Source organism: Bos indicus, chromosome 13 (assembly GCF_029378745.1).
Source record: "Bos indicus isolate NIAB-ARS_2022 breed Sahiwal x Tharparkar chromosome 13, NIAB-ARS_B.indTharparkar_mat_pri_1.0, whole genome shotgun sequence".
Lineage (NCBI taxonomy): Eukaryota > Metazoa > Chordata > Mammalia > Artiodactyla > Bovidae > Bos > Bos indicus.
In genome coordinates, this window is record NC_091772.1 from 46,364,148 (window position 1) to 46,391,915 (window position 27,768).

Below are 27,768 nucleotides of genomic sequence, written 5' to 3' on the forward strand. Positions count from 1 at the left end.
TGGACTGAACTGAACTGAAAGTATAATCCCAGAGGAGAGGGACTCTGGGTGTCCCTGGTCATTCCGCCTGATATCATTCAACAGGTTTCTCTGAACATAACCTTTCCCAGCACAAACAAAACTTTTACTTTACTTTGGATCCCTAAAATGCAACTTTCAAACACACCTATGTGTAGAAAAGCCCTGAATTACTCCTCTCAACACTGGAGGACCCACAAAGGTGCACTTAGAAACACCAACAGTGAGCAGAGGGGACTTGGAAACTGCACGCAAAGCAGTGGCCATGGCAGTTTTGTGGTCGAGAAGTGCTGCTGTAAGCACTTCATATTCTCACATGCTAATTCCCTTCATTTCACTGGGCGTGAACCTCATAATGATTTCCACTCAAACTAGTTTTCAGCAGTGGACACTGAATCAGGAGATGCCCACATTTAATTGCTTCAGCAACTTAGGCAACATTCTACTCCACAGAAAGGTATTTTTTGCTTTGAAAACAAAAAAGAATTGTCATTTGCTTTTTTCCCTTTTCATCTGCCCAAACTGACAGTGGTTTGTAATTGAAACAAAAACCAACCAAATAAATCAAAATTTCTTTCTTTTCGAAGTTTATTTTGGATAAAAATAGTTGAAGACAAATCAAACGGTGCACTGAACAAAAGGACTAGGAGCTGACTTAGTCCTTTTACTGCTGGCATGCTGATATCTGTAACCTTTCACCAGTTCAGACTTCTGTCCACACCCTCAAGTAGAGGTGCATTTGCCAAAAAGGGACTCTTCATGTGCACTGAACCAATGTTCTCTCTTGCACAAGAGTAAGATTTGTCCATCAAAAGCAACACAGTCACATCAATAAATCTTTCCTGTCCTGCAAGTCTGAAGCAACCAAAACTTCAGAAATGAGAAACCACTGCCCACCCAAAATATCTATAATACAGTGACAAAAATTACCCACACCCATACATTTAAGGCATAACCATAGCTTTCAGCAAAGCATCAAGTCCTTGAGTTACTTCACTGTTCTGTTCAGTTTACAGATCACGACTCCCAGCTCTGTGAAACCAAACCAGGAAAAAGTCGGGTCAAAGTGTTTCAGCGGCAAAGGACACTATCTCCTGTCCTTTTTACCAGCTTTCCTCTTTCCTGAGAGCAAATGCTTCGGTTTCATGTCAAACACATGTCTGTCTGCCTCCCCTTTCTTCCCCAAGCGATTCATCTTCTTCTGAGCATTCTTCATCATTGTCTTGGCTTTCTTCACCATCTATAAAGGTAAAGAAAAACCTATCAGTTGTGAAAACCCAAATTTCCAAGTGAATTTCCATTACCTGTTAACACTTGATGTGAACAGTCCAGGTCTGTGCTGTGAAGAGAAGCCCTGGTGAGCATCACTCACACCATTTTCCCGTGGACACACCACAGTACCTGCAGGATGGAAACTATACCAGACCAGTCTAGTATCTGTGAGGACCAGACACTCTCAGACCTGCAAGATGAGGTACTTTGTTCTGTTCTACTTCCCTCTCAGCAGATGAGGGCATGGAGATCCGGCCATGGAGCTACTCGTACCTGACTGACAAGTGGCAATGCTGGTATTAAGTCCAGATTACTGGACGAAATGGCTCCCTGAAAGCACACTGCTTGTCAGTTTATATACAAACTTTCTCATCTATATGAATTTTCAAAATGCTGAAACTGACCATTTTTGTATTTAAAGAGAAGAAGTAGTAGTTGCCACAAAAAAGAGACTATACACATCCCAAGTGTCTTTTCCAAAAGACTGCCCCAAACAGCTCTCTCCTGTGGTGGGTGAGGGCCCCATGTCCAGGCTCTGAGCAGGACTGTTTCCTAGCATAGCCCTGAGTGGCAGGGACCAAGGCTCAGGCTGCAAGGCTACTGCAATACCCTGCTCTGTCCACCCTGAGAAGGAACACACAAGCATGAAGAAAAGGCCCATGGACACCCGGCTGTGCAGGGGCCAAGACCAACCCTTGGGGTGCAGCACTCAGAAAAGCGCACTCCACCACCCACCCCACAATCTCTGCGGCTCCAAGTGTTTGCCCCGACCCCCTGAGGGGTCAACCGTAGAGGCTACTGTTTTATTAGCTACTCGTTACAGGGACTAACCTTGACATCCCGGAGACCAGAGACATCACGTGGAGGCCGAGAACAGCTGTGACTGCGGGTCACAGAGGCGGGCAGGACAGAGTCTTCCCGCTTCCTCTTCCTGGTGATGCTCCGAGACCTTCTGGCCTGGACTGCATAATGGGCCTGAAACAGAGTAGGCTTCAGTGCCTCGGATTCCCAGTGCCTTGAGGTCCTGGCACCTTGAGGACCCGGCCTCAGGGACAAACATGAAATTACTCCAGTGGGGGGAGAAGGCACATGAAGGGCTTGTAGAACTGTCATGAACAAGCTAAATACATTTAAAACATAAATAGTCAGGGCCTCCCCTGGTGGACCAGTGGGGAAAAGTCCTCCCTTCCACCGTAGGGGATGCAGGTTCAGTCCCTGGTCATGGAACTAAGATCCTAAATGCAGCACAGTGTGGCCAAAATAAACAAACAAACAAACAAAAAAAAAAAAAAAAACACTGTAAAAAAATAAAGTAGACACAGTCCCCATTAATTACTGGTCAAATATTCGTCTTCACTCACACAGCTGCTGTGTGCTACTCAGAGCTGCCTGTTCAACCTCCTAAGCAGCACAAGTTTATGTCAAGAGCGGCCCTCCTTCTCACCCCACTTCTGCAGTTACTGGCCGCCAGAAAGTTCAGCCGGGAAGCTGAGCAAAGACTCAGGTGCTGAGGACAAGTTCTGCAGGCCGCTGCTCAAGGTGTCCCTCAGGTTACTGTCTGGAAATAAGACTGCACAGCAATGTGAGAGGAAGGCAGGCCAAGAGCCCAGCATCCAATAATCATTAGTCAGGAGACATAATGTGAACAGCACACATGGCTCATCAAAATCCGATTAGTCTAACACGATGGTTTTCCTTGTTTCGGTAATTCCACTTCTGAGAAACTGCTTTGAGAAATAATCCAGAACGTCAAGATGCTCTTTCATACAATGATGTGTACTCTGGCTCAATTCATCAAGAAAAACTAGGACACTAAAAAAGGTATGTGAAATGCCTTCTAACCTCTGGGGTCTGAGGCATGGCTTCGAACTATTTACCAGCCTATGTTCCTCTCACACATAGGCACTCAGCACCACCTCCCGTTTATTTTGTCTAAACTGAAGCTAATTAAAGCTCGATGTGAAGACACTGGTCACCAAAATCAAAGTCATAGCTAAAGAATAAGAACTGTGCAAAACAACGTTAATTCTCAACACAAACCCCAGAAGCGCCAACTACTCCGTAACCTGTTCCTACCCTGGTTCCCAGGACAGTGCCCCACCCCAACCCCGGCCGTCTACACTCACATTGTCTTTGTCGTCCATATCAACACCAAGACTGCGCATCTCATCCTCCAACACCTTCCGCTGAACCTGAAAGGGGAAACGACATTGTTTTAAACAGTTAGTTTGATGAAACCTTAAAAAAAAAAAAAAAAAAAAAAACTCAAGGAAAAATGTACAGAACAATGATCCAAGATACACTTATTTTAGAAACTCTTTTACTTAGGCTCACATGCATGTTTTTGGACAACTCATTACATAACATAAAAATTAACATTTTCTGGGTGATTACATATTACACACAGGACAACGTACGCGTGGCCCCCAGGTTCCACTCAGCTCCCCCGGGGTTCCCACATGCAGACCCAAGAGGCCAGCAGCTCCTCCCCCGTGGTGGGGGGACACAGCAATGCCACAGCTGTCCCCGTCATCCGCCACCACACAGAAACCGCATGTCAAACACACACGTGTGCTCCATGCAGACAGCCTGGCCCAGCTCACTCAACCATCCCCCACACCACCCTCCTTCCCTGGGCGCGGTGACTCCAGACAAGAGCCAGGGCCCAAGGAGACAGACCTGAGGACCAGAGGACCCTGGCTCCATCCAATCCACTTGTGCCTCAGCGTGAACCTCCCCATCCTAACCAGTCACAGGGCTCAGATAAACCACTCTGGCTCTGAGTTAGACTGCGTTAGGTTTCTGAAGAAAGTAAAAGGGAAGTCCTGACCAATAAAGAATTGAAGAATAAGGACGTGTTAACTGATGAGTTTACCTCCACAAATTTACCCATAACTCACGATCTTCATTTGTACAGCTACAAAGTAGTTGAATCCAACAGTGAAAGTCACCAAGAAAGGGTGGAACACTCAATATAGAATGTCAACACTCAGCCAACCTCAAAAGTCAACTTACACCAACCAAAAGGCAGGGCCATACAGACGACCACACACAAAGAACCACTGACTCTTGAGCACAACACTTGCCTTCTTGGCCGTCCGAGGCATCCTGGGCCCCTGTGTGTCCTTCTCTCTGGACTGTAGAATCTTCAGCTTCTTTTTTTCCCTAATCTGTTTTGCCAGCTGTCGAATCTCCGCCATTTCTTCATCTTCACTTTCAGATTCACTGTCATATTCTCCAGCAGCTGTTCTTAGTTCTTCTTCTTTTTCTAACTCATCCAATTTCTTTTTTTAAAAAAATCATAATTAAAGTCAACAATGGAAAACTCATACATAAGTATAACAACCTTTATAAAAACCAGGTTTCTCCTAAGCTTTTTGAGGTGATACAAATGCCCTGGTTCAGGCTCACATGGCCTCGGCAAGGCTCACCTCCCCGCAAACAGGCACAGAGATGAGCAAGAAGACTACACCAACAGAAGCAGACTGTTCCATGCCACTTCTTCACCTTCTTTAGAAAGAATCACTCCCAACTCCAAGGTGAAAACACGTAAAAGGTTCCCCTCTCTCCTAGCAGGTACACAAAAGCTCTGTTCTTAGAACCATAAATATCAACCCAAACTGGCCTTGGACCAGGACAGCCTGTGTATCCATCCCAAAGCCGTTCCAAATACAAGCTCATTAGCTGTACGGTTAATAACATCTTTAAAAATGTATAATAATAAAATAAAATAAAAATGTATAATAAACCTCAACAAGAGCCCAAGTCAAAGGTGCTCCCATCACTACTGTGATAAGGCAGAAGGAGGGAAGGAGACTGGAAGGGGATAGGCAAGGTGAAGCCAATCATGGGCCATCAGAGCCCAGACTGTGGAAGCGTGCTGCTACACAATAAGAGACAGAGCAAGAGGCACAAGTGAAGAGATGAAGACATGAAATATAAATCAAGGACACCATCAGAGAACTGGCAGTTCCTCAAAAAGAAAGACATAAAATTACCTTATAATCCAGAAATTCACCTAGGAATCTGCCCAGACATGTTGAAAATACTCAATACTAATACATGAACCATGACACCCAAAAGATGGAAACAAAGATGGAGTTGGGAGTGATTCTTTCTAAAGAAGGTAAAGTGGCGGCATGGAACAGTCTCATGTCCATCCATGGATGAGAGTATGAACTATAATACTATATAGAATGTGCCATTCATTTGAAATAGAACATCACTAAGAAAGAGGGAGGAAGAAAGCTGACACATGCTACAACACGGACAAACCTTGAAAATACCATGCTCAGTGGGAGGCCAACTTAGAGTGTGACTCCACTTCACAGGCAAGCTGACAGAGACAAAAGAGGATGCGGCCGCCCGAGGCCAGGGAGGGGAGAAGTGCTGTTAGAGCTGGGAGTTACTCAGGGATGATGAAAATGAAAAGGCTCTGGGACCACAGGGAGGTGGTGGCTGCACACCACCACCTATGTACTAGATGCCTCTCGATCGCACACTTTCACACATTAAGAAAGACGTGACTCAGGACTGCAACTGAAGGGGAACACAGGGTCTAAGGAAGGCTTTGTTTTTTTAAAAAAAGAAAGAAACTTGTGGACACTCGTATGTTAAGAAATATCAAGTGAGGAGGGGGCCAGCCGCGAGTGCCAGAGCAGGACCAGGGAAGAGGAGGGTCAGGCTGGGGAGTGGGCAGCCGCAGCAGAGGGTCCACTCATGGGGTGAGGCGGGGTGGGGCAGGTGACTAGGGTGTCCACACGTGAGAGTCCTTCATGAAGCAGGCACCCTGAGCACAGCAGAGGAAGACAGGGAGGGAGGTCTGGTGGAGGAAAGAGTGTGCACCAGCCTCAGGTGGAGGGACACAGGGCTGAACACAGGGCCCCAGGTGGCAAAGCCCAGGCTCTCGGTGGGCGCAGAAGGAACAAGGGCCAAGGACAAAGTGGAGTGGGAAGTTATGCTCGTATCTCCTGGGTCAAGTTGAAGAGGGGTAAAAGTCACACGGTGTCACCAGGGACACAAACCTGCATGATGTCAGGGTCGATATAGTCGGCTATGTTATGGCCTTCCCAGATCTCAGGGATCTTGTCGTATTTCTCAGATGAATTCATTATATCCCAGTACTCTAAAGGTCAAAAAACAACAAAAAAGTCTTCAATTACTGGATGCCCAAAGAGTTACCACTTAACCAAGTCCCACATTTGCAAAGACAGTAGAGCATCTGTGCTCAGTGCCAGGTAAACAAGGTAATGTGCTCGAGCAGAAGACTATTCCACGCTCATGCCAGGGCCCATCAGTACCCCAAAACCAAGAGTCCTAAGGCATGGACAAGAGACTATCGATGGTATCAGCCTGGCCGAGCATTATACACTAGGAAAGGTACAAAAATAATCCCTCACCAAAAACAAGAGAAACCTACTTCGGAAGGAAAAAATCTCAGCATCCTGGCAACCTTTCACCTTCAAGAAATTAAACTAACAAAATGCTGGACAACTTGTACCCACTAAGGTACCCTCATACTCTTCCCACACCTAGCATCTTAAACTACCACACTTGAGCCCTTACTTTGAAGATCCAGAATATAATCATCTCCCATCTCCAGTTCCAGGTCCCGTTCCTGCAACGAAAATGTAACAGTTTTCATCAGCACTTCCGACCCCCAGGGCCAGAACTGCCGGGTGCCCCCCAGACCCATGGCATTACCCCTCTCCAACCTTTTGGCACTTGAAGCTCAGCACCACCTTCCAGTGGGAAACCTGCTTCCACCCCTGGCAGCCCTGTCCCCCGACACCAGAGAGGGTCCCAGCCCTGGGGATTATGCTCGCAGGCGCCCCCGTCCCCACTCCAGCACAGGCCTGGGGCTCCCTCACCCACCCGCCTCCTCTTTGGCTCCCCGAGCTCCATCCTCTTCCTGCGTGCCACCACGCCTTCAGGGATGAACGGGGGCCTCTCCTGTGAAAATATGATTGGAAATACCCATGTGAAATGCTTGCTGAATCAAAACACAAAAAGAAAAAAAATGTCTACAGAATGTACAGAGCTTCCCAGGTGAAGCTAGCAATAAAGAAACCTCCTGCAATGCAGGAGATATAAGAGACGTGGTTGGACATCTGGGTCGGGATGATCCCCTGGAGGAGGGCATGGCAACACATGTATTCTTACCTGGAGAACCCCACAGACAGTGGAGCCTGGCAGGCTACAGTCCATGGACTCCTAAAGAGTCGTACACGACTGAAGTGACTGAGCACACGTACATAGAACACATAAGAGTCTGACTTCCTTAATATAAAAATTAGAAATCAATAAGAGATAATCAACCTACAGAAGTGAAAAAGTCAATCAGTATGTTAATCACCATGAAATACCCAGTTCCACACAATGTTCAGTAACTAGAAACAATCAAGTTGAATAATCAGTGAGTGCAACTGCCTAAAACCACAATGTAGAAACATCACTTCTTATACTTTTCACTTTATTTTGGAGAAAAAAATGTGTGGTACTGAAAAAAAACTGAAAACTGGCACAACTTTCTGTGAACAAATAGTTTTACAGTAACAAATGTCACTGGCAATGATCTTTACCTATTGTTAGTTCCTAGACTGGTCACCAAAAATTAGTGCTGAATGAATAGAATACATGAAAAACATCAAAATAACAACAACAACAACAAAAAAAAAACAAGTGAAAATTCCCTGGCAGCCTAGTGGTTAGGATTCCGGCCTTCACTGCCAGGTTCCAGGTTCAATCATCCCCGGTCAGGGGACTGAGATCCCAAAAGCTGTGCAAGAAAGACAAAAAGAAAACACACCAAGACAACAGAACCATCTGTGGTCCGTCATACTGATAGAACAGGAAGTGTGCACTCTCAAAACGTCAGGAGCATAAACTTCCAGTGCCCTTTTGAGAACAATGACATTTTTGATGCCATGTCTTAAATTTCACTCTACCGATAAACTTGCAATTAAAAAAAGAGACCTATGCATCCCACCCTATTTAAAACTTGAGAAAAGCTGATATGCCAGAATGTTTCTGGAAAGATAAACGAGACGAGCTGCAGGAGGCAGCCTCTGGTGGAGGGAGCAGCAGTTTAACCTGGCTCCTCCTTTCCTTTCACCTTTTCAATCCTGACACACACACAGCGTGACCTTGATCTAAGCGCACCCAGGAAACCCCACCAGCCCCACAAGTCCTGCCTCCAGGGCCTCCACAGGAGTTCTCACCTTGTCATCTCTCCTGCTGGGAACAGCCAAGTGCAGTCTGTTCAGCACCTCATTCACTTTATTTCCCTTCATTTTGGTTTCAACACGATGAGCTAAAAGCCTGTCACAAGCCTAGGAGGGTGAGAACACACGGTGCTAGGTCATGGGGCATCCAATGTCCCATCATGTCTGAAAGGGCCCAGGAGCCAGAGCCCCACACCAGATGGGCCCGAGGTTGGAACCTGCCACGCTCTCTCTCAGAACAGCCTCTGCGAGCTGGGTGCTAGGACCCCCAAGTTCAGTAAGTTGCCCAGGGCAGACTGTGTGCTCCTGGAGTGGGGAGCGGGTGCTGTCTCCCTTCCTGGGTCAGGGCAAGCCCAGGCCAATGTAGGAACCAAGGGGGCAGGACCGGGGCAGACGACCCATGGTGGGTGTGACCCCCATTCCCAACACTCACAGGGCAGGAGGAGGGGGCGCAGAAGGGACAGGGAACCCAGACGCATCTCTCAGCAGGGCTGCTGGCACTCGGGGCTGGCCAAGCTCCTACCAAGGAAGGGACTGGCCTGCTTACAGGGTGCACTGACCTCTGTCTTCACTCTGATAACCCCCTCCTCCGTCAGTGTACTGGTCTCCACCACAGGAAAGCCTTCCGCCTGCAGGTCTAGAAATATTTTCTGGGAACACAACGGATGAGTAAACACGAGCTGCGGCATTTATTCTCAGTTCCCATCCACAAACCGTCCTCCTCCTCAAACAGGTGCTACAGATGCTACTCACAACAAACACCTCTGTGGTTTTTAATTCTTCTGAAGAACATCTCCCAGAACTGTTTATTTGTCCCTAAATCCTGCTGTGATTAAGACAATGCACATTATGGGGAGAATCAAACCAGAGTGCAGGAAGCAAACCTGAGGCACTCAGGGACATTCTGTGAGGCCTACCCTTCTGAAGAGAACCTTGGCAAAACCAAGATACATCTTCACAGACAATGCTCTCAATGTTGTTCTTTATAAATACCTGGCTTCCTCAGCCTAAGATAATTCCCGAGAAAACACCTCAGCAACAAGTACGACTCATCGACAAACGAACCACCAAGACCCTAAGAGGGACCCCACCTGCACCTCCACCAAGGCTACCTGACACCTCGCTGCTGGCCTGACCACGCGCCCCCGATCCAGAAACAAGTGCCAGCTCAGGACTTCAGGCTGCTCAGGGTGGAGCTCTGCTTCCCTCCTAGGCCCCTCCTCCCTGGAAACACCAATCACAGCATGACCAGCGTGGCTACCCGCACCCATGCCACCTGCCTAGGTGCCCAACTGAGAGACAGCCCTTCCCAACAAGCAGCTCCTGGGGCTGCCGCTCTGACCGCAGGCACTGCCAGCCCCACGGCCTCTGAGAGAGGCCACAGGAAACCTCATGGTCCCTCTGCCACTGATGGGCATCCGTGAAGTTACAGCGACTCAGTCACTAAGGACATAATCTCAACCGTAAAACAAAACACTGTGAACTAGCGTCACTAACATTCCTTGTCAACTCCGGTTGTGGGAGACGAGGTTCCGAATCAGCAGGAAATTTTGAAAACATCGAGGTGATTTACCTGATTGTCCTCAGAAAGCTCAGAGATCTTCTTCACATCACATTTGTTTGCTACGACGATAAGAGGCTGCAGCAAGGAAGAAAACTAATGAAATCATCACCTTCGCCATTACTCACATAAGACCACAACGGCCCATACCCACCTTGTTGACAAAGAGTGGCCTGAGGTTCCGGAAGAGTTCCAGCTGCTCCGCGAGCCCATGGCCACACTGCTCTGACAGGTCCATCACGTACAGCACCGCGGCTCGCAGGTGGGCCAGCGCCGTGATGGCCTGCATCTCGATGGTGTTGCGGTCCTCCAGAGGGTGGTCCAGGATCCCAGGGGTGTCCACCACCTGTGGGCAGACAAGTCAGCCCAGCACACAGGCCGAGGGTGCCCACAGACCTAGACCAGCCCTGATGGAGCTCCCCACTGACCACGGTGAAGGAACAAGGCAGTGGGAAAGGACAAGTGAAGACCGGGGGAGGGGTCCTCACTGAGGAACGAGCTCACCAGTGATGCTGAGGGCTGGGTGGAAAGAGGACTGCTCTTTCCATGAGCCCTGGATTAACCAGCAACACTGAGGGCTGGGTGGAAAGAGGACTGCTCTTTCTATGAGCCCTGGATTAACCAGCATGCCCCCGAGTGCTCAGAACAACACCACTGTTTACAATATCACATTCAACTGTGGACACAGGCTGTGCCACCCTTTCTGGGTTTCTGAGGATGCATCAATCAGAAGTCCTGCTGTAAGCAGAGCACAGACGCCACACTGGGAGCCGCTGTGTCCCAAGTTCACCTGAGTACAGACAGCAGCCCCCATGCAGCCCTGGAGCCTGTCCATGGGGGGTGGGGGGTGCTCCTGGCAACCCGGGACCTGCTCCCCAGGCTCCCTGGACATGGGCAGACCCTCATCGGTGGGAAGCCCAGAGATGGACTCCAGGAATGAGGCCACACACCCCAGGCCAGCGCTCACCTGCCAGCGCAGATACTTGTAATCCATGTGCCCCACAAACAGAGACTTGGTGGTGAAGGCATAGGGCTGGACATCCACATCTGCTCTCGTCACCTAGAACAAACCACAGGTCCTGACTTTCACATCCTCCCAGAACAAACGCCTCAGCCGCACAGCATCAAGACTATCGGGGGTCAGAAGAGACCCCACGACACCTCACGTGACTAGACTGCTAAGACAGGAGCCAGCACCGACCGGGCGGCCCCCCTCAGCCTACGCAAGCGGGTCCTCGGTCAGTGCGGGGGCAGCACCAACCTTGTTGATGAAGCTGGACTTGCCAACGTTGGGGTACCCGCACAGAAGTAAGGTCCTCGTGTTCGGGTCAATGGTGGGCAGACGGGACAGATGCTGACGCACTGTGAGAAGGCGAAAGTAAATGTGCTTAACTTCATGAAAAAGCATAAGTGACTCAAAGCTGACGGTCTGCTCAACTTAGCTGTACACTCCAGGCCTGTGGCCATGTTACCACACTCCAACAATGTTCACACACATGATGAGAAAACATGAATGAATGGAGGAGGGGCCAGCTGCAGGGGCATCCAGGCTGAACCCAGAACCCTCCTCCCAGGTCCAAACAGCGTGGATTCCCACCCAGCAGATTGAGGTGGGGCCCAGACCACACAACCCAGAGGACTGAGCAAGAGAGTAGAGTTTGAAAGGGCAATTCGACCGAGTGTGCGCTCTAGCACTTCCTGGCCTACAGGACTCCTTTTCCACGTAACAAGCAACCCTCGGGACCTCGACTGCTCCAGCAGCACCACTGGGCGGGCCACCTAAAGACCTAACCGATGACTGGAAGCACTGTCAAAGCAGCTCACAGTTATGATCTTGTTGCAAATTACATGCAAGATGCTGGGGGAGGGGATCAAAATCAAATCAGTTAAAAATAACTGAAATGTAAAAATATATACGCATACAAAACAGCACAAAGTTGTTTCAGTAAAAATTATTCTACATTAATTCAGAAATCGCCTACTGAATAAAACTATTAGGTAACAAAACTGGAGTAGCAGTTTGATGCTAACATGTTTTACACTAAAATATCAGTAACAGGTAAAATTACGGGTCACTTTATTTTTATACATTTTGGTATCTCCCGGCCATTTATAATGTACATGCCTTGCCTATTAAATTTGAAAGACATAAATATTTTTAATAGTACTATTAACATGTAAGTATTAATTAAGTTCTAGCTGCTTTTTCAATCACATCTAACCTCTTAGACTTTCTTAAAGGCTAGACTGGGAAAAATAATTTGTTCCTTTGATCTCTATAAGAAAACAAAAATAAACATTATAAAAATAACTCTTGATAATAATCAAGTACTTTAACAGAATGCACTAACAAGTAGTTAGTTGCTGATGCATAACAAGTACCTTGTTCCAAATATTCCAAACTCTGCTTCTGTCTTTTAATAATAGTACACATCCGCCCGAGAGCAGCGCGTTTCAGTTGCTTGCAGCGGTACAGAGAATCACCGTATTTCATGAGCCGCACATAATCTTTTGCAACGCTGAAAAACAGAAAAACATGTAAGATTTTGCTCTCCTTTGACCGTAACTTAAAAGATACTACAGTAAGAAAATCCCTTACTTGTCCACTAAATTTTTGGCAATGTTTATTTGTCCTAGAGCCAACTTGTAATGATCCTTGTCATAGAGAATGTTCATCAAATCTGCATAAAATGGATGAATATCCTGTAACAAGAACAACAGAATGGTCACCTTGGTCTGGCAGGTTCTCCTCCTGTGTGTGGCTAACACTTGAACATAACTTCCTAGGGAAACACATCATACCTTCTGCTCTTCCTCATTGCTCACCCTCCCCCCTCAATCTTCTCCCCAAGCCTCTCTCAGTGACTAATTAGTCACAGAAGAAAAATAGAGTCAGCAGGGAAGCGAAGTCCACCTGCCCTGTGCAGGCCTGGCCAGGCCCAACTCCATTTGGGCACCAGAGCCCACCCCTTGGGCTCGAGAAGAGAGCTCCAGAAAATACTTTCCCATCCATCCAGCCAGTCCCATCAACCTGTAAATGTGCTGTTCTTGCCCAAAACTTAAGAAGAAAGTTTTAAAACCCCCATCTCTTTGCTCCTCTTCTATTTGTACAGGTGTTTCCTGGTGCTGTCACCTCATCCTCACTGCGTTTTTCATCCTCATGCACTTTCCGAAGTACCTGCACTTTCTCCAGAAACTATACCCTCATCTAGCCAGTGGCCACTAAGCACTAGCATCAGGTCCTAGAATTTTACACCAGCAGTTTCTGTCACATGAACCAATCTCTTCTCTCAGCCTTAACCCACCTTCAGGGACTACCTCAGGGCAGTTGAGGCTCTCAGGCTGTATTGCAGACCCCACATCCATCATCACCTCAGCAACTTCACAACCACGTGGTCCCATTCAGGGGCTCCACAGGCAGGGTCCACTCCTGCATCCTGCAGCTAAGCACACAGGCAGATGGCTTGGTGCAGCAGGGCCTAACTTCGGGGGCTCAGTGAAGAAGGCAGCGCCCCATGAGACTGCCTCTCATAAGAAAAGCACACTGACCATCAGCCTCAACAACAAAATAACACACACTGCTGGGCCTCAAGCCACTGGCCCCATCTGAAGCCACAGGAAAGGGCGCCTTGTAAAGAAGGAGAGGAGGACGCACATAGGCCACCAGGACCTTGGGCTTCTGAATTCAGTCCACAGCTTTCAGAATCCCAACTGTCCCCACAGCCTAGAGATTACAGAGAAAGCCCGAGGCTTTCAAAAATAGGAGTTTCACTGGGGAAACAAGATACTAAGGAATCAAAAAACCTCCGATCTGCTCCCAGTTTTGTTACTAACTTTCGATGTAAACTTTGACAAGTCAATTATTTCCTCTTTCCTTCACTATCAGTCAACTAAGTAGACACACCTGGTTTAACCTTGCCTAAAGGTTCATATTTACATAATCGCTTTCATCCCACAGTCACTTACATCCAATTTGGGGAAATCGGTTAGAATTTGTGAGAGTCTGTCATGGTAATTCTGCTGAGTAAATTTGACTTTCCTCATATAAAAATGTCTAATGCGATGGATTTGGTAATGTTTGTGGATAACTGTCGGAGTCTTTCGTTGAGTCTTCGATAATGTCAGGTCAATAAAGTCCTGCAATAAAATAAGACAGTTACACCAAAAATGTCTCCTTTCACCCATTTATTTGAAATCACCTTAAAAGACTAATGTTCAACAATGTATTTTAAACTACAAACACTTTCTATTTTAAACTACGAACACTTATTCTAATTAAATCTTCAGTGTAAAGCTCTGTTCATCTTTATGGTTCCTTGCCTTTATGAAAACACTCAGCAAATGCCTGCTGAAATAAATTTTATCCCACACTCTTGACATTATCGTAACTTCCATATACCTAAAACCATCTGAAAGGTAAGTACCCAGAAAACTCAAGCACAAATCAGGAAAAAAGAATGTTTTAAGGAGATACAGTTCTACTATTTCGGTTTATGTATCTCCAGTTCTGACAGCACACACAATAACCGGTAAGACGAAAACCCGCAGTTTTCAATTTCCCAAGGTAAGGTGGACAGGAAAAACTCCGGCATGAAGTCCAGAGCAAGCCGTCCAAGAAGATCGGCATGCCACGCTGTCTGCTCTGGGAGGCACCGCCGGCTCTGGGAGGCACGCTGCCGCCGGTCGTCCGTCTGACAGACACGACGCAGACCCACCTACTTCACAGAGCTTCCTGACTCTCCCCCTCTCCTCCGGGCAGATTCCAACACCCTGAGGGCCCTAATCTTTGAGGAAGGGCCCCCACTCTCTGGGAGGACCCCAAATCAGGGGGTCCGAATCTCGAGAGAACGTGATCTAAGGGGCCTGGAGGGGAAGGCGGCCCCTTCCAGCCCACCGTTACAGACCGGAGCCCCAGCGTCCCGCGACCTGGCCGAGAAAAGCGGGGGCAGAAGGGCCCTTGGGGCCTCCTACCTTGGCGGACGGCACCACCGTGATCTTCTTGAAGTTGTAGTGCGCCATGCCGGCGATTCGCCACGAGGGGACAGCCGCCCGGACTTCCGCCGAGGAGCCGGGAATAACTTCCGCCGAGAAGGACGAGACTTCCGCCTGCGGTGCGTAGGCTGTGCGTCAGTTCCGGCGCTCCCTGCTCCCCACGCACGGCCTCGGGGTCACACAGCGCCCTCGCCTGGCCGGAGGAGGGGTCGCGGGGCCGGGGCGGAGGGCGCACGCGGCGGGAGAACTGCGCCGGGAAGGCGGCGCTGAGGTCCGGTCCCCACCGCGGAAAGGGGAGCGTCTTGAGAGGCGTCCCCGGGCATCAGTGCTGCCCAGCCGGGTCCAGGGTCTGGCTGACCTGGGCCAGGGGTCTGGGGGGACTTTGGGAGCCTGGGGGGTGAGGGTAGGGGGGTCAGAGGGGCTCGGAGGGCTCCAGGGGTTTCGGGGAGTCTGGGGTCTCCGGAGATCGGGGGGTCTGGGGTCACCGGATCGGGGGGTCTGGGGGAGCGGGCGCGGGCTCTGGCTGGGTGAGAGGAAGGTGGGGGGCGCGCGGGTCTGCTCCTTCCGCGCTCACGTCGCTTCTCCCCCGGTGAGCGCGCTTCCTTTTTTTAAATTTTTTGGTCGGCGAGGCGGGTGGGATCTTAGAATCCCCACCAGGGATGGAACATCCGCCCCTCCAGTGAAATCTCAGTCTTAACCACCGGACCGCCAGGGAAGTCCCCTGCTTCTTATTAAATGAAGGCTGTGGAGGCCCAGCCTTGTGCGACAAGGGACGCCTCTCCTCCCCCGCGAGGCCCCGCTGGCGACCCTACACTACCACCCACCCCATCTTGGCCCCACCGGAGCTGCCAGCCTTCCCCCAATCCAGGCCAGCCGCAGGCCTTTTGTCCCTCTTCTGCCTCAGAAGCCCCTCATCTATCCCTCCGCCTCGGTGACTCGGGCTCTTGTCTTAGCATCTCTGCTCCCCTGACCGTGGCTGACTGACCTGCCCACTGCCTTGCCCCAACGAACTCCACCTGGAACTTTGCCCCCCACCTTTACTCTGCCTGCCGGGGGTGGCCCCAAATGCCTGTATGGACCAGACACTTCCAATCAGTTAGTTGTGCACTGCCTGTGGGCACAATTCCAGATTTGCAGCACAGCCTTTCTGAGAATCAGACTGCAGATGGTCCATCTTCCGGGTCCTGTGAAGAGGGGCAGTTGAAGGGGCAGCCCAGAGCCGGGCTGACCTGCTGCGAGTGCAAAACAGGCTGTGGGTGAGATGAGGTCAGAAGGAAGGAAATGGCCCCTGAGACCCGCAAAACCCCACAGATGAGGGGTAGGGCAGGAAAAGCCCACCCAAGGCAGAGGGCTGCGGTCGGCTCCGTGGCTGCCCTCTGCAGCGGACAGAGAAGAAGGCTGGGGCACTGAGACACTGGCCTCTGTAACCTGCTAAAGGGTGGCCACTCCCTTGTAGAGCCCAGGACCACATCCTGCGGGAAACTACCTGTGTGTGACCGGGTGTGGTGCGCTGTCCAAAGCACCTGCCCATGTGTGAACTCATTTCAACCCTACAGCAACGCTGTGAGTGGGCAGGGCACTGAGGCCCAGCAAGGCTGCCACTAGCCTGTCACAGATAAGGGGCAGCAGTGGGGCTTGAAGCCGGGTGGCCACCCACATCCCTGCTGTCCACCAGCAGCTGCTCTGCCCCTGCATCATCTCCGCGCCCCTTGACTTCTCAGATCCTTTTAGCAAGTCCTCTCCTTCTTACGTGAAAACGTCTCCTACACTCCCCAAATTCCAACGCAGAAAGTAATTCTAGAGAGTCAGGATTCTCTCATCTGTCACTAGCTGTACTGCCCTTTTTTTGTGTCGTGGGTGTTATAAGCGTGCCTCCTGAGTCTGTGGCACTTCCAAAGGAGGCCTGAGAGGTGATTAGACTCATCAGGATCATTTGCTTAACCCCAGACAGCTGTGCCCACCGTTCCTGAGAGGCACAGAGCTGTGCTCACACCCGTCTCTTCCTCAGGTACCTGTGTGTCCCTCAGCCTTCCCCCCTCACTCTTATATGGTCCATTCCTCCTCGTCAAAAACTATTCTGTTTATATAAATTCAACCAATCCTTTGCTCTAAATAACAAATATCCTTTCTTTAGCTCTTAGCTCTAAGCAATAATAAAACAATTTCTTACCAGTTGTGTAGGACTGTGCTTTACTTTTTAGTATAATAATATTCTCAACAAGCTTGTGATGTGCCACTAAACCAAGACCAGAGGCTTGCTTCTCCCCAAAGGTGCTCCAAGTGACAGGACCCCAGGCCCTGCTGAAGGCCAGCATCTTCTCAACTGTCCCATAACTTAGTCATGTATATAGACAGTATATGGAGGGGACAGAATTTTTTTTTAATGATGATAATATATCGGATACATGATTTTCTTGGTTTTACGAAGAACAGTTGAAGTCTTCTTGTTCAACAGAAAAGAAGGGGAACCACTAGAGAAACAGAAACAACCTTGACAAAGAGAAAGCACATTAAAAATATCCCTGTCAGAGGAAAACCTCAGAGGACTTCCTACATCCTGTTAATGGGAAGTGGACAAGTCCTTGATATTTTTATGATTCAGCCGTGAATCTGAAATCATATTCACCTAAAACGCTAAACTCTTGAGCTGCTGACAAGCCCTGCACTCACAGCTATGAGAGCCATGTTGAGTGACCTGTCCTCAAAGCCCTGGAAAGAGGTACTCGCACACAGACCACCGCAAATCAATTCTGTATGGAAACCTCATTGGGGCAGCACGTGGTCGTGCCCTGAGCGTTGCCATGAAGCATGTTGAATGCCTAGCTTCTCACCAGGGAGTCTCAGTTCAACATGTGGCGACAGAATCAGCACAGTCACGCAGAACCTGAGCCATGTGCCAGCCTTTGAGGGACAAGAACTAGCAGGTGAAACCCTGCCCTGGTGTCTGTGTGCCCAGGCCACGGGTGAAACCCTCTGCTCAGCCACCAGGCCCATCTGGATGGACACACGAGCACTGTGACTCGGGGGAAAAGAGACCCAGAGGCAGGACAAGGCACCAAGGCAAGCCGCCAAGCATCCATTCAGCCTCCATTCCGCCGGCCGGGGCATGGCTTCCCAGGGGCAGGTATGCGTCTGGACCACACGTCCCTGGACACGCAGCTGGGCTCCCAGACCCTTTCTCAGGAGAGTGGGTGGGCCAATGGCCAGTTCCCAAGCTCATGGTGCCCGTGCACCAGGGTGTCCAGTGACCAGGGCTCCTCAGACCACGAGCCTGGTGAAGGACACTCCCCAGGGTGCCCAGCGTGCTTTCTGGTGACTTCCGACTACCAGGGCACTTTGCAGCCGAAGGGCTTGTCCCCAGGCCTCTTTATGTTGGGATTGGTCTCTCTACTTTGCTGCCTTGTTGCTATACTTCTGATTGACGAAAAGTACATCCTGCAGCAGAGTCTGTGCCAGGAACTGTGACCAAACTTCATACCTAAAAGGAGCCTTTGTGTGGGGATTAGTCACGTAGCCGAAGGTCACGCAGATCTGGCATGAGACGTTAGGACTGCACCTGGCAGTCCCTCCTTGCGTCCCCAGAAACTGTGTTCTGGTGGCTTGTTCAGTATGACTCGGGTGTCCCCCAGGTCCAGCTTACTTCCCACGGCCCCTCGAGGGCAGACTGTATGCCCTCCTGATGTTTCCCACCCTGGCAACACTGCCCCGGGCCTCTGAGAAGGACAGCGGAGGTCAGCCAGTGGAAAGCTGGTGCAGCCGGGGCAACACTTGCTCTGTGCTACTTGGGGTTCCCCCTTTCACAGCTCCTCCCTCAGCTCCAGACCTCCAGCTAACAGCAGTGGGGGGGCCCCTCGAGGGGGTGCACCCAGACACCTGTCCCACAGAGTAGTCAGGCAGTGCCTGACCCCAAATGAGGCAGCTTGGCTGCAGGGGCAGATAGGAGGACAGCTGCCTGGTGAAACTGAGTGCCTGCTCCTTGTGGCCGCAGGTGACTCTCCCCAGAGACAAAGTGGGGTGCAGGGGGGCCACAGAGAACACTCCACAGCTGAGACTTTGTGATACAGCAGAAACAACTGCCTAAACCTCGGGGAAGCCGCTTAACTCTCCTCAGGTAAAATCTGAGAATGGAACCAACAGCTGACCAAACGACTTGATCAGGCAAACAAGCCCACACCCACGGTGCCAGGCTTCTGGGTGACTTCCCTCAGGCAGCACTCTGCCCCCCTGCGAAGTCCAGCGCTCCTGGAAGTCCAAAGGCCTGGTCCCTGTCCCTCAGCCATCCACACATCCAGTGAGTGTGGCATGTGTGCAAGCTCGCTGCCAAGTCACCCTTCCAGGTGGTAAATGGGGGTAATTGAACGAGCTAACTTGTTACTGCAAAGATAAACATAAAGCAACTTTTAAATATCATTCATGTGGCTTTGCTGAAAACAGATTAATATCGAAACTAATGTTTTCACCTTAAACAGTGAAAGTGTTGAGACCTTAGCAGGAAGGCAACCAGTAGCTCCGATGTCCTGGCCTGCACCCTCTGGGCTCGGTCTGGAGACCCCCGGTTGCAGACGCTGTAACTGGACTCTGCTAGCAGAGGCACCCTCCCGCCCACACACTCAGAGCCACCTCGAGGGCCTTTGTCTCAAGGGGATTAGCCTGGGCCCTGTGGCACCGGGCAGTCCATGCGACCGCTGACCTGGCTAAGCCACTGAACTGTTACATCGTCAGCATCTAGCACACTGCTTGCCCATAAGCCAGGCTTAATCAGCACCGGTCAAATGAATCAGTGTATTCAGCTACGTTCAGACAGCATGTCTATGAGCCAGACACTTTTACAGTGTCTTTACAAATTGTCAATAATTTGACTCACATACCAGCTCTCTGTACAAGCACCATCACTGACTCTGTTTCACATAAGGGGAAATGAGGCACAGAGCCACTGAGTCAGCTCCCTGTGGTCACACAGCTCATCAGACTTGGAACCGGAGTTCCGACCTGACTGCCCAACCGCAAAGTCCAGCCCTTAGTCACTGCGGATGGTGAACAGGGAATGAACGATCTTTCCGGGGCCACACTGAGCACCCAAGGGACCTGCAGCCCGAGGTTCCAGCGCCCCTGCCACTGACTCTCAGGCTTACTGGATGGAAGCTCCTGAGACCAGAAGACAACCTTGATGTGGGGTGGACTGGGGTCTCGGGCAAGCTGCCCTGGGATGACCAGCTGGGTGCCCGTGCACGGCTACAACAGAGGGTGAGGGGCGAGGAGGACTCGGGGGCACTGGCACCCAGCTTAAATACATGGGCCACCTGCTGACAGAGGCATCCCTCGGACCCAGTGTCCACTTGCAGCTCGTTAAAATCAGCACTTGTGAAGACCAGCCCTGAAAATCTCCCGAGCAGACAAAGCAGTGTAGTCACACAAGCCGAGCTCAGTTCTGCTGCTTTTGTGAGAATCACTTGACTCCTTGACTCTGTCTCTGGAATCGTGAGCAGAACTTAAACTTGTCTCCTGAGGATGCTATGAGGTCACCACTGACCAATTCCCCATCATTTAGGAAAATTCTAGAATCATAACCAGTCACGGTGAAGATGGTGGAGGAAGCACACTGTGGACTCCGGGAAGCCTGAGAGAAGCTTGCGGGTCTGGACTGGGGTGTCTAAGAAGGGGAGTGGAGGGGACACTGGTCTGGGCCTGGGCCACCCACCACTGAGAGGACCAGGAAGAGCCTGAGAACACGGTTGGTGCTTGGCTGGGACACGGCGAGGGGGCTGCTCAGTGCAGCCGTCTGTGCTGTTTGGTGTCGAGGCTGGGGCCAGAGATACAAGGGTGGGAACCACGGACACACAGACGACCCTACAGCTCTGACCTGACCACAGATGGAGCAAGGAAGGTGGGGGAGGGGTGTGGGGAGGGTGGGATGGAGAAGGCCCTCCTGCACCCCACCCTCAGGGCCTGAGCCCGCCCACCACCCTGGCCAGGGCTCAGGGAGGGCCAGCCCTGCCTGCTACGCTGTTCCTGCCCAGAACTGGCATTTGGCTTTAACCTGCAGCCCATTGGGCCAGGGTCCTGAGATCCGCCACGGTCCAACTTCACCCCCAGGGCCTGGGATCTGGCCGGTTCCCAGGGGAGGAATACCCCCGTGAACACACCGCTGTCCGGAGTCTCCTGGCCTGTGCTGTTCTGCATCCTCCCCGCCTCTCACTGCAGGAGGGCGGCCCCTAGATCTCAGCGCCCAGGACCCAGTTACACCAGCGACCTAACCACAGCTCTACAGCCTGGAGTCCGCTGGCATCTGCAAGAGCCAGACTGTGGCCGAGGCCCTGGGGTCCGAAGTGAGTCCCGACAACACTGCAGTGGCAGGAAGGACAGGGAGATCCAGGACTGAGCGCCTGGTGCACCCCACTCTTGGCTGGATGTGCTTCGGATCCTCTCTGACTTGACCCATACAGAATCCTGTGAAACAAGTTGTACTCCTATTTAATAAATGAAACCAAGATTCACAGAGGCTGAGAAGCTCACACAGCCCCAGCCAGTGAGGGGGGAGCCTGGGTTTTAACCCACACCCTTGGCCCCAAGCCCTCGTTTCCACTCACCAAGACACCTCCCACCCACCGTCTGGGTGCTTGCACTTGAACCCTAGTCTCTCCTTTAATCTTCACGTCAGCCCTGTGAGTCCACCCTTTCAAAAATCAGGGACCTGAGGCACAAAGAGATTTGCCTGGGGTCCCCCAGCAAGCAGGTGGTCCCAGAGCTCCGGAATGTAGCTCCAGAGGAACACCCATCACACTATCAGCATTACTTCATTTTCTCATATACTGATGTCTAGACATATATCCTGCCCCGTCCTAAAGGAACACAAGGAAAAAACAAAAATATACTCTACTCCACAGTGGGGGATGTATGAAATAGGAAAAACCCAGGACGAAGTAGAGTCAGAAAAGAACAGGTAACTGTCATCACGAGCTCTAGGGATGAGTGTTTAGGGAAGCCAGCAGGAGCCCTGGGGGAGCCAGTGAGGTGAATGTGTCTGAACTGCATGCATGGGTTTGCTTCTCTTGTTTCAAGGATCATGACCTCCTAGATTCTGTCTGCTTTTGTTTCAGCTCTGACATCTTCAAACTATTATTTTTAATATTTAATTCAGAGTTTATGATTATTATTACCAGGAGAGTGAGTTCCCCCAAAAGCCACTTTGCCACGGCCTAAAATAGACTTCCCAAAATATTTTCCTGATGTGCAAGTATGTTTAGGCCACTGAATAATGTGAAATCAAGATCAGACATTGTTACAAATTGAGGAAAAAATACTTTTTTTCCCAACTGTTGTTACAAAATAATTTTGGTCACCTCCATGTCCCATTGTTTGTATTATATAATTTGGGGACATGTTCTATACTTAAAGAGCAATAAAGTGAAAGTTGCTCAGTCCTATACTTAAAGAGCAATAAAGTGAAAGTTGCTCAGTCGTGTCCGACTCTTTGCAACCCCACAGACTGTACAGTCCATGGGATTCTCCAGGCCAGAATACTGGAGTGGGTAGCCTATTCCTTCTCCAGGGGATCTTCCCGACCCAGGAATCAAACCGGTGTCTCCTGCATTGCAGGTGGATTCTTTACCAACTGAGCTATCAGGGAAGATTTACATCTACTCTTATCCTGTGTTTAACACCTGTAGCAGTACCTAGAACTTAATAATAGGTCACAAGAGTAGCAAAAATAATTTTTACAAGCCTGTTGCAAATAGAAAGGAAAAGTTACTTTTCTACACTTTGAACCAATATTTGAATTGACTGAAGCCTTGACATTTCCAATAAAATAAAAAATAATTAAAATTAAAGAACAAATTTCTGTTTTGAGAGTTTGCTCAAATAACTTTTTTCTAAATGAGTGTTTGAGTTGAATAACTGCCCAGAAACAGGGCGTAAACACAACATGGGCAGCTTAGCACACGTGTGTGTGTGCGCGCACGTGTGCGCACACACCCACACACATACCGGCGCACTAATGCCACTTTAATTGGTTTTGCAAACGCTGACAACTTCACCTGACACACAGCACACCCGTCACCGGAGGACAGGCAAGCCAAGCCCAACACTTGGAGCACTAAGACATCCTGTAATAAAACTCCAGCCTGGCCTGGAAGCGACACTTGGAATGTTTCCTTTCTTTCTTCTCAATCTCTGTCTTCCATTTCCTTTGCCTCTAATTCTGCCTGTTGAGCTTCCAGGTTTTACTTCAAATTTCTTCTCTCTTGATGCTCAGTGTAGCATTCTAGTTACCATAAAAAAAAAAAGAAAGAAAGAAAGGAGAACAAATTCCTTAGATCTCCAGGAAGAAGATACAGCCCAGCTTTGAGGAGGATCAGAGCTGCTATAGCTGGTGCTCATCCTAGGAGCCAGAGTAAAATTACTCTTCAGCTGCTGTCAGTGCTGGTTGATATGATGAGGAAGCCCCAGCACTGCTCTCAGAGGACGCCGTGTAAATATTCACCAGCCACTCAGAACGACAGTCCTGCCCCCATGTTGGGGTGGGGATTCCAGTGATTCGTACATGGAGTCCAGATGTCCAGGGCCTGGCAGAGAGCCCTCGGTGCCATCTGCACCACCCATCACGGCATTTTCCTTTGAAACACCCTGAAGGAGAGACATCAACTCAAGTTTCCATTTACGAGTAGAGGCTCGAGGTTTCTCAAATCTCTCCATCCTATTGCCAGCTAGCACCGATGGTTATAAATTTCCTCTCAAATTAACTAAAATCCTCTTTCCAGAATGTGCTACTCATTGGTTGCTCTGCCATGGAGCTATACAAATGTATAGTTATCTAATCCATAAATGCAAACATGCCAGACGACTGTAGTTTTTTAAGTCAGCTTACATCCACATCCTTCTGTCGGTGTTGGTGGTAGGATCTAATCTCAGTGAGGAGAGTTGCTGCTCCCACCCAGTAAACCCGAGCAGTGAAAAGGCCCAAGGGGACAGTGGAGGCCCATATTCAGGACGTTCCTATCGTGACCACCCCATGCTCATCCTCAGTGGAAAGCTCAGGGATGCAGGGGGTGTGCCCAGGGCTGCACTCCCCAACAACAGCCCTAAAGTAGCATTGCTGTAGTGGCAGAGAATGAGGGCTACTCTCTAGCTGCAGTGCTCAGGCTTCTCTACTCTTGTAGACCAAGGGCTCTAGGCTGCTTGGGCCTCAGTAGCTGCAGCGTGTGGACTCAGTAGCTGTGGTGCCTGGGTTTTGTTGCTCATCAGCATGTGGGATCTTCCCAGACCAGAGTTAGAACCCATGTCTTCTGAGTTGGCAGGTGGATTCTTTACCACTGAGCCACCAGGGAAGCCCCTGCCCAAGTCTTTCTTACAATATGGTGCCAGACCTGGTGCCTGGACATGGTCTGTGCTAGGCAGAGAACTAGAGTCTGGAGCCCCTTGCTCCAGGCATTGCGACATGACAGCATTCTCCTGCGACACACCGCCCTGCCAAGCTCTTCTTTGCGGTTCTAAGGCATTTCATGGAGAAGGCAATGGTACCCCACTCCAGTACTCTTGCCTGGAAAATCCCATGGATGGAGGAGCCTGCTAGGCTGTAGTCCATGGGGTCGCTGAGTCGGACATGACTGAACGACTTCGCTTTCACTTTTCACTTTCATATATTGGAGAAGGCAATGGCAACCCACTCCAGTGTTCTTGCTTGGAGAATCCCAGGGACGGGGGAGCCTGGTGGGCTGCCATCTATGGGGTCGCACAGTCGGACACGACTGAAGCCACTTAGCTTAGCTTAGCTTAGCTTAAGGCATTTCTACTTTCTGAAAGATCATCAGCAAAGCAGATGAAACTGTCAGATGCTGGACTTTCAGGAGAACCAAGTTTACAACGGCTCACTAGGAAGGCAAAGTCTCCATCCTCGTCTCCATACTCATCGACTCATCTTTACAAAGCTCGTTTGATCAGAGAGACCTCATTAACATCTCTATCTGCATCTATAGTTAAGATGCTCACATGGAGCACAATGCTACCAATTTAGGCTAATCGGAGGCAAGGCCAATGGAATTAGTGAAAAAGTCAAGTACATCTAAGTAACCAAAAACATGCTAATAAAGGGTTACTAAGTAGAAAAGACTCGTTTGGAAACTCTCTAAGAATCCCTTCAATTAGCACACAGATGGTTTGATTGGTTCATCTATAATGTTTGACCTCAGTTTGCTCTCAAGCAGCTTTACTTGCTTTAAAGAGCCTTTTATGAACTCGAAGGCAGAGTACAGCTTGAGCCAGTGAGATTATTACAAATTACTAGTTTCCAACATAATGAAGTTTTTATGCTGTAAGGAGTACAGGGTCTTGGAGACAGAATCTCAGTGGCTATTGAATCTAAATGTCTGTTCACTGCTAAAGGCCCGGCTCGAGAATTTTTCCTGAGCAAGGACTACGTAATAGACCATGTTACATGGTCTACTGGGAGAGAAGAGGGAGGGAGGCATGAGTCACTGAAGGCGGTGGTTAGAACCTGGGGCTTCTGTGTCCACCTTCAAATGGAAGGGAGAAGGGCAAGGAGGTTCCTGTGGGAAGAATAAGCTGCTGCCTTTAGGAAAGAATGGGTTTTTAGGAAAACGCACGAGAGATAAGAGAGTTTAGATACTGTTTGTCAGGTGCCAGTGGTCTCACCGTCTTCTTCATGGTCACTGGGATCCCCAGATAGGCGGCTCACAGGATGCTGATTCTCAGTGTTGTGCTGGGAGGAGAAGCCGCCCCAAAGAGGAGACCCCTTTAGTCAGGTCAGGGGAGCTTTGAGAAAGCTTGTTTCTGCACCTGTTAAATAAAAACTGCAAGTTTAGTTTTCATACCAACTCTAGGCTTCTGAGTGGATTCCTAACAGTCATAAACTCTTTCCTGGTTTAAACATAAAGGCAAAAATTTTAAGTCTGTCAAGAGTATAATTATTTCCCAACGACGGCTTGGTGGCTGGTAGGAAAGGGTCCATCCTCCACAGAAAAGGATGCTTATTTATTTCAAGACACATGACTGAGACAGGTCGAAAGTGCCACAGAGCCCTGCTGTCTCACCGCAGATAAGCTGTTGGCAAGAGCTATCATATAACAGCTGCATGTATGTGAGACAGTGAGCTTAGCATGTGAGCAAGGGCATGCATTTCTCCTTTTTTAAAAAAATATTTATTCATTTATTTTTGGCCGCTCTGGGTCTCTGTTGCTGTGAGAGGGCTTTCTCTGGGTGTGGAGTGTGGGGGCTTCTCACTGGGGTGGCTTCTCTTGTTGCAGAGCATGGGCTCTAGAGCACAGGCTCAGCAGTCGTGTCACACAGGTTTAGTTCCCCCGAGGCCTGTGGGATCTTCCTGGAATAGGGATTGAACCCACATCCTCTGCATCGGCAGGTGGCTCCTTAACCACTGGACCACCTGGGAAGTCTGACATTCACTTCTTGATAGGAAAACTGTTATCATCCTACAAGATGAGAATTAGGTATTTAAAATATCAATTTTCTGCCCTAGAAGGGGAAGTTTCTGTGTGACTGCCTGGGTGGGGTTGGCTTCCGCATACACCTTATCTTCACCTTCCCAGCACTATCCTCACAGAGACACAAGACGAGGTTTCTGGACAAACATACATCAAACAGCCCAGAAACCTGTCTGGGGAGGCACAACTTGCTTCCATGTGGGGCGGCCTGAAAATGGACAATGAAATGCTCTTTATTTGTGGTGAACAGAAGGCTCGGTCCTGTCCGAGCACTGACTCTGCCTGTGGTTCTCAGCATTCCGCTCTCTCAGAGCCGCATCTTTGATCAGGATCAATCAGGAGGATCCCATGACTGTTGCTGGCTGTGCTGAGTCTGCATAAATAAAGAATTTTCATTTAGAAATAGGAGGCCATGTGCAAGACCACAGGGAGCCAAGAAGAGAACGGCAGCTAAGGTGGGAAACGAAAGAGGTGAACGAAGCCTGTGCACTGCCGGAGACAAACTGAGCAGATCCACCTGGTCCTGAGACAGACCTGAGATGGCAGCGGCAGCAAGGCAGTGCCTGCAGGGAAGCCCCCAGTTGGGCACGGGGACGCGGGGGGAAGGGCTGAGCATGCCTCGCTTTCCAGTCCTCCCCTCTTTTCCCGCAGCCACCACAGCGTTCACTTGCTCTCGTTCAGCTGCTCAGTCATGTCTAACACTCTGTGACCCCATGGGACTGTAGCCCGCCAACCTGCTCTGTCCATGGATTTCCCAGGCGAGAATACTGGAGTGGGCTGCTATTTCCTCCTCCAGGGGATCTTGCTGATCCAGGGATTGAACCCACATCTCCTGCATTGCAGGCGAATTCTTTACCACTGAGCCACAGGGATTGCTCAGTACTGGATCTCAGAACGTGTTCAACCACTTTTCAGACAGCTGATTCCTGGGCAGGCAGTCCCAACACGTGCATGCATGCTAAGTTGCTTCAGTCGTGTCCAACTCTGTGCGACCCCCTGGACTGTAGCCCACCAGGCTCCTCTGTCTGTGGGATTCTCCAGGCAGGAATACTGGAGGGGGTTGCAAACCTGTGCACACAGCTGAAGCTTCCCTGTGTGTCAGGGAGGGAGGGGAAACACAATAAGGTGAGGAGAGGGCAGCCCACCTCTCTCTCCTCAGCCTCCAGGAGCTGGAGGGGCATTTGTTCTCAGAAGGAGCAAGAACACATCCCCTTATGGAGCACTGAGAAAAAACTAAGGAAGAAGC

The 27,768-nt window shown here is 49.9% G+C and overlaps 1 protein-coding gene across 3 annotated transcripts; it reads right to left on the bottom strand.

Annotated features, from left to right (window-relative positions):
- Window positions 1-588: 588 nt before the first annotated feature.
- Window positions 589-15,201, bottom strand: GTPBP4 (GTP binding protein 4). Of its 3 annotated transcripts, XR_011570095.1 has the most exons (18): window positions 15,046-15,201; window positions 14,041-14,211; window positions 12,674-12,777; window positions 12,457-12,593; window positions 11,336-11,436; window positions 11,042-11,134; window positions 10,229-10,420; window positions 10,087-10,152; window positions 9,074-9,163; window positions 8,511-8,621; window positions 7,165-7,242; window positions 6,856-6,907; window positions 6,315-6,415; window positions 4,377-4,574; window positions 3,417-3,482; window positions 2,735-2,860; window positions 2,122-2,265; window positions 1,158-1,258 (listed from the first exon to the last, which is right to left on the bottom strand). XR_011570095.1 is itself a non-coding variant. In XM_019973327.2 (17 exons), exons 1-17 carry the CDS (start codon window positions 15,091-15,093, stop codon window positions 1,106-1,108), a joined length of 1,905 nt encoding a protein of 634 aa, XP_019828886.2. In that variant the 5' UTR covers window positions 15,094-15,201; the 3' UTR covers window positions 589-1,105. The 3 variants fall into 3 exon arrangements, 2 of the variants coding, with proteins under 2 accessions (XP_019828886.2, XP_019828887.2); XM_019973327.2 differs by lacking the exon at window positions 2,735-2,860 and having other exon boundaries at window positions 589-1,258; XM_019973328.2 differs by lacking the exons at window positions 2,735-2,860; window positions 8,511-8,621; window positions 9,074-9,163 and having other exon boundaries at window positions 589-1,258.
- Between the last annotated feature and the right edge of the window lie 12,567 nt (window positions 15,202-27,768).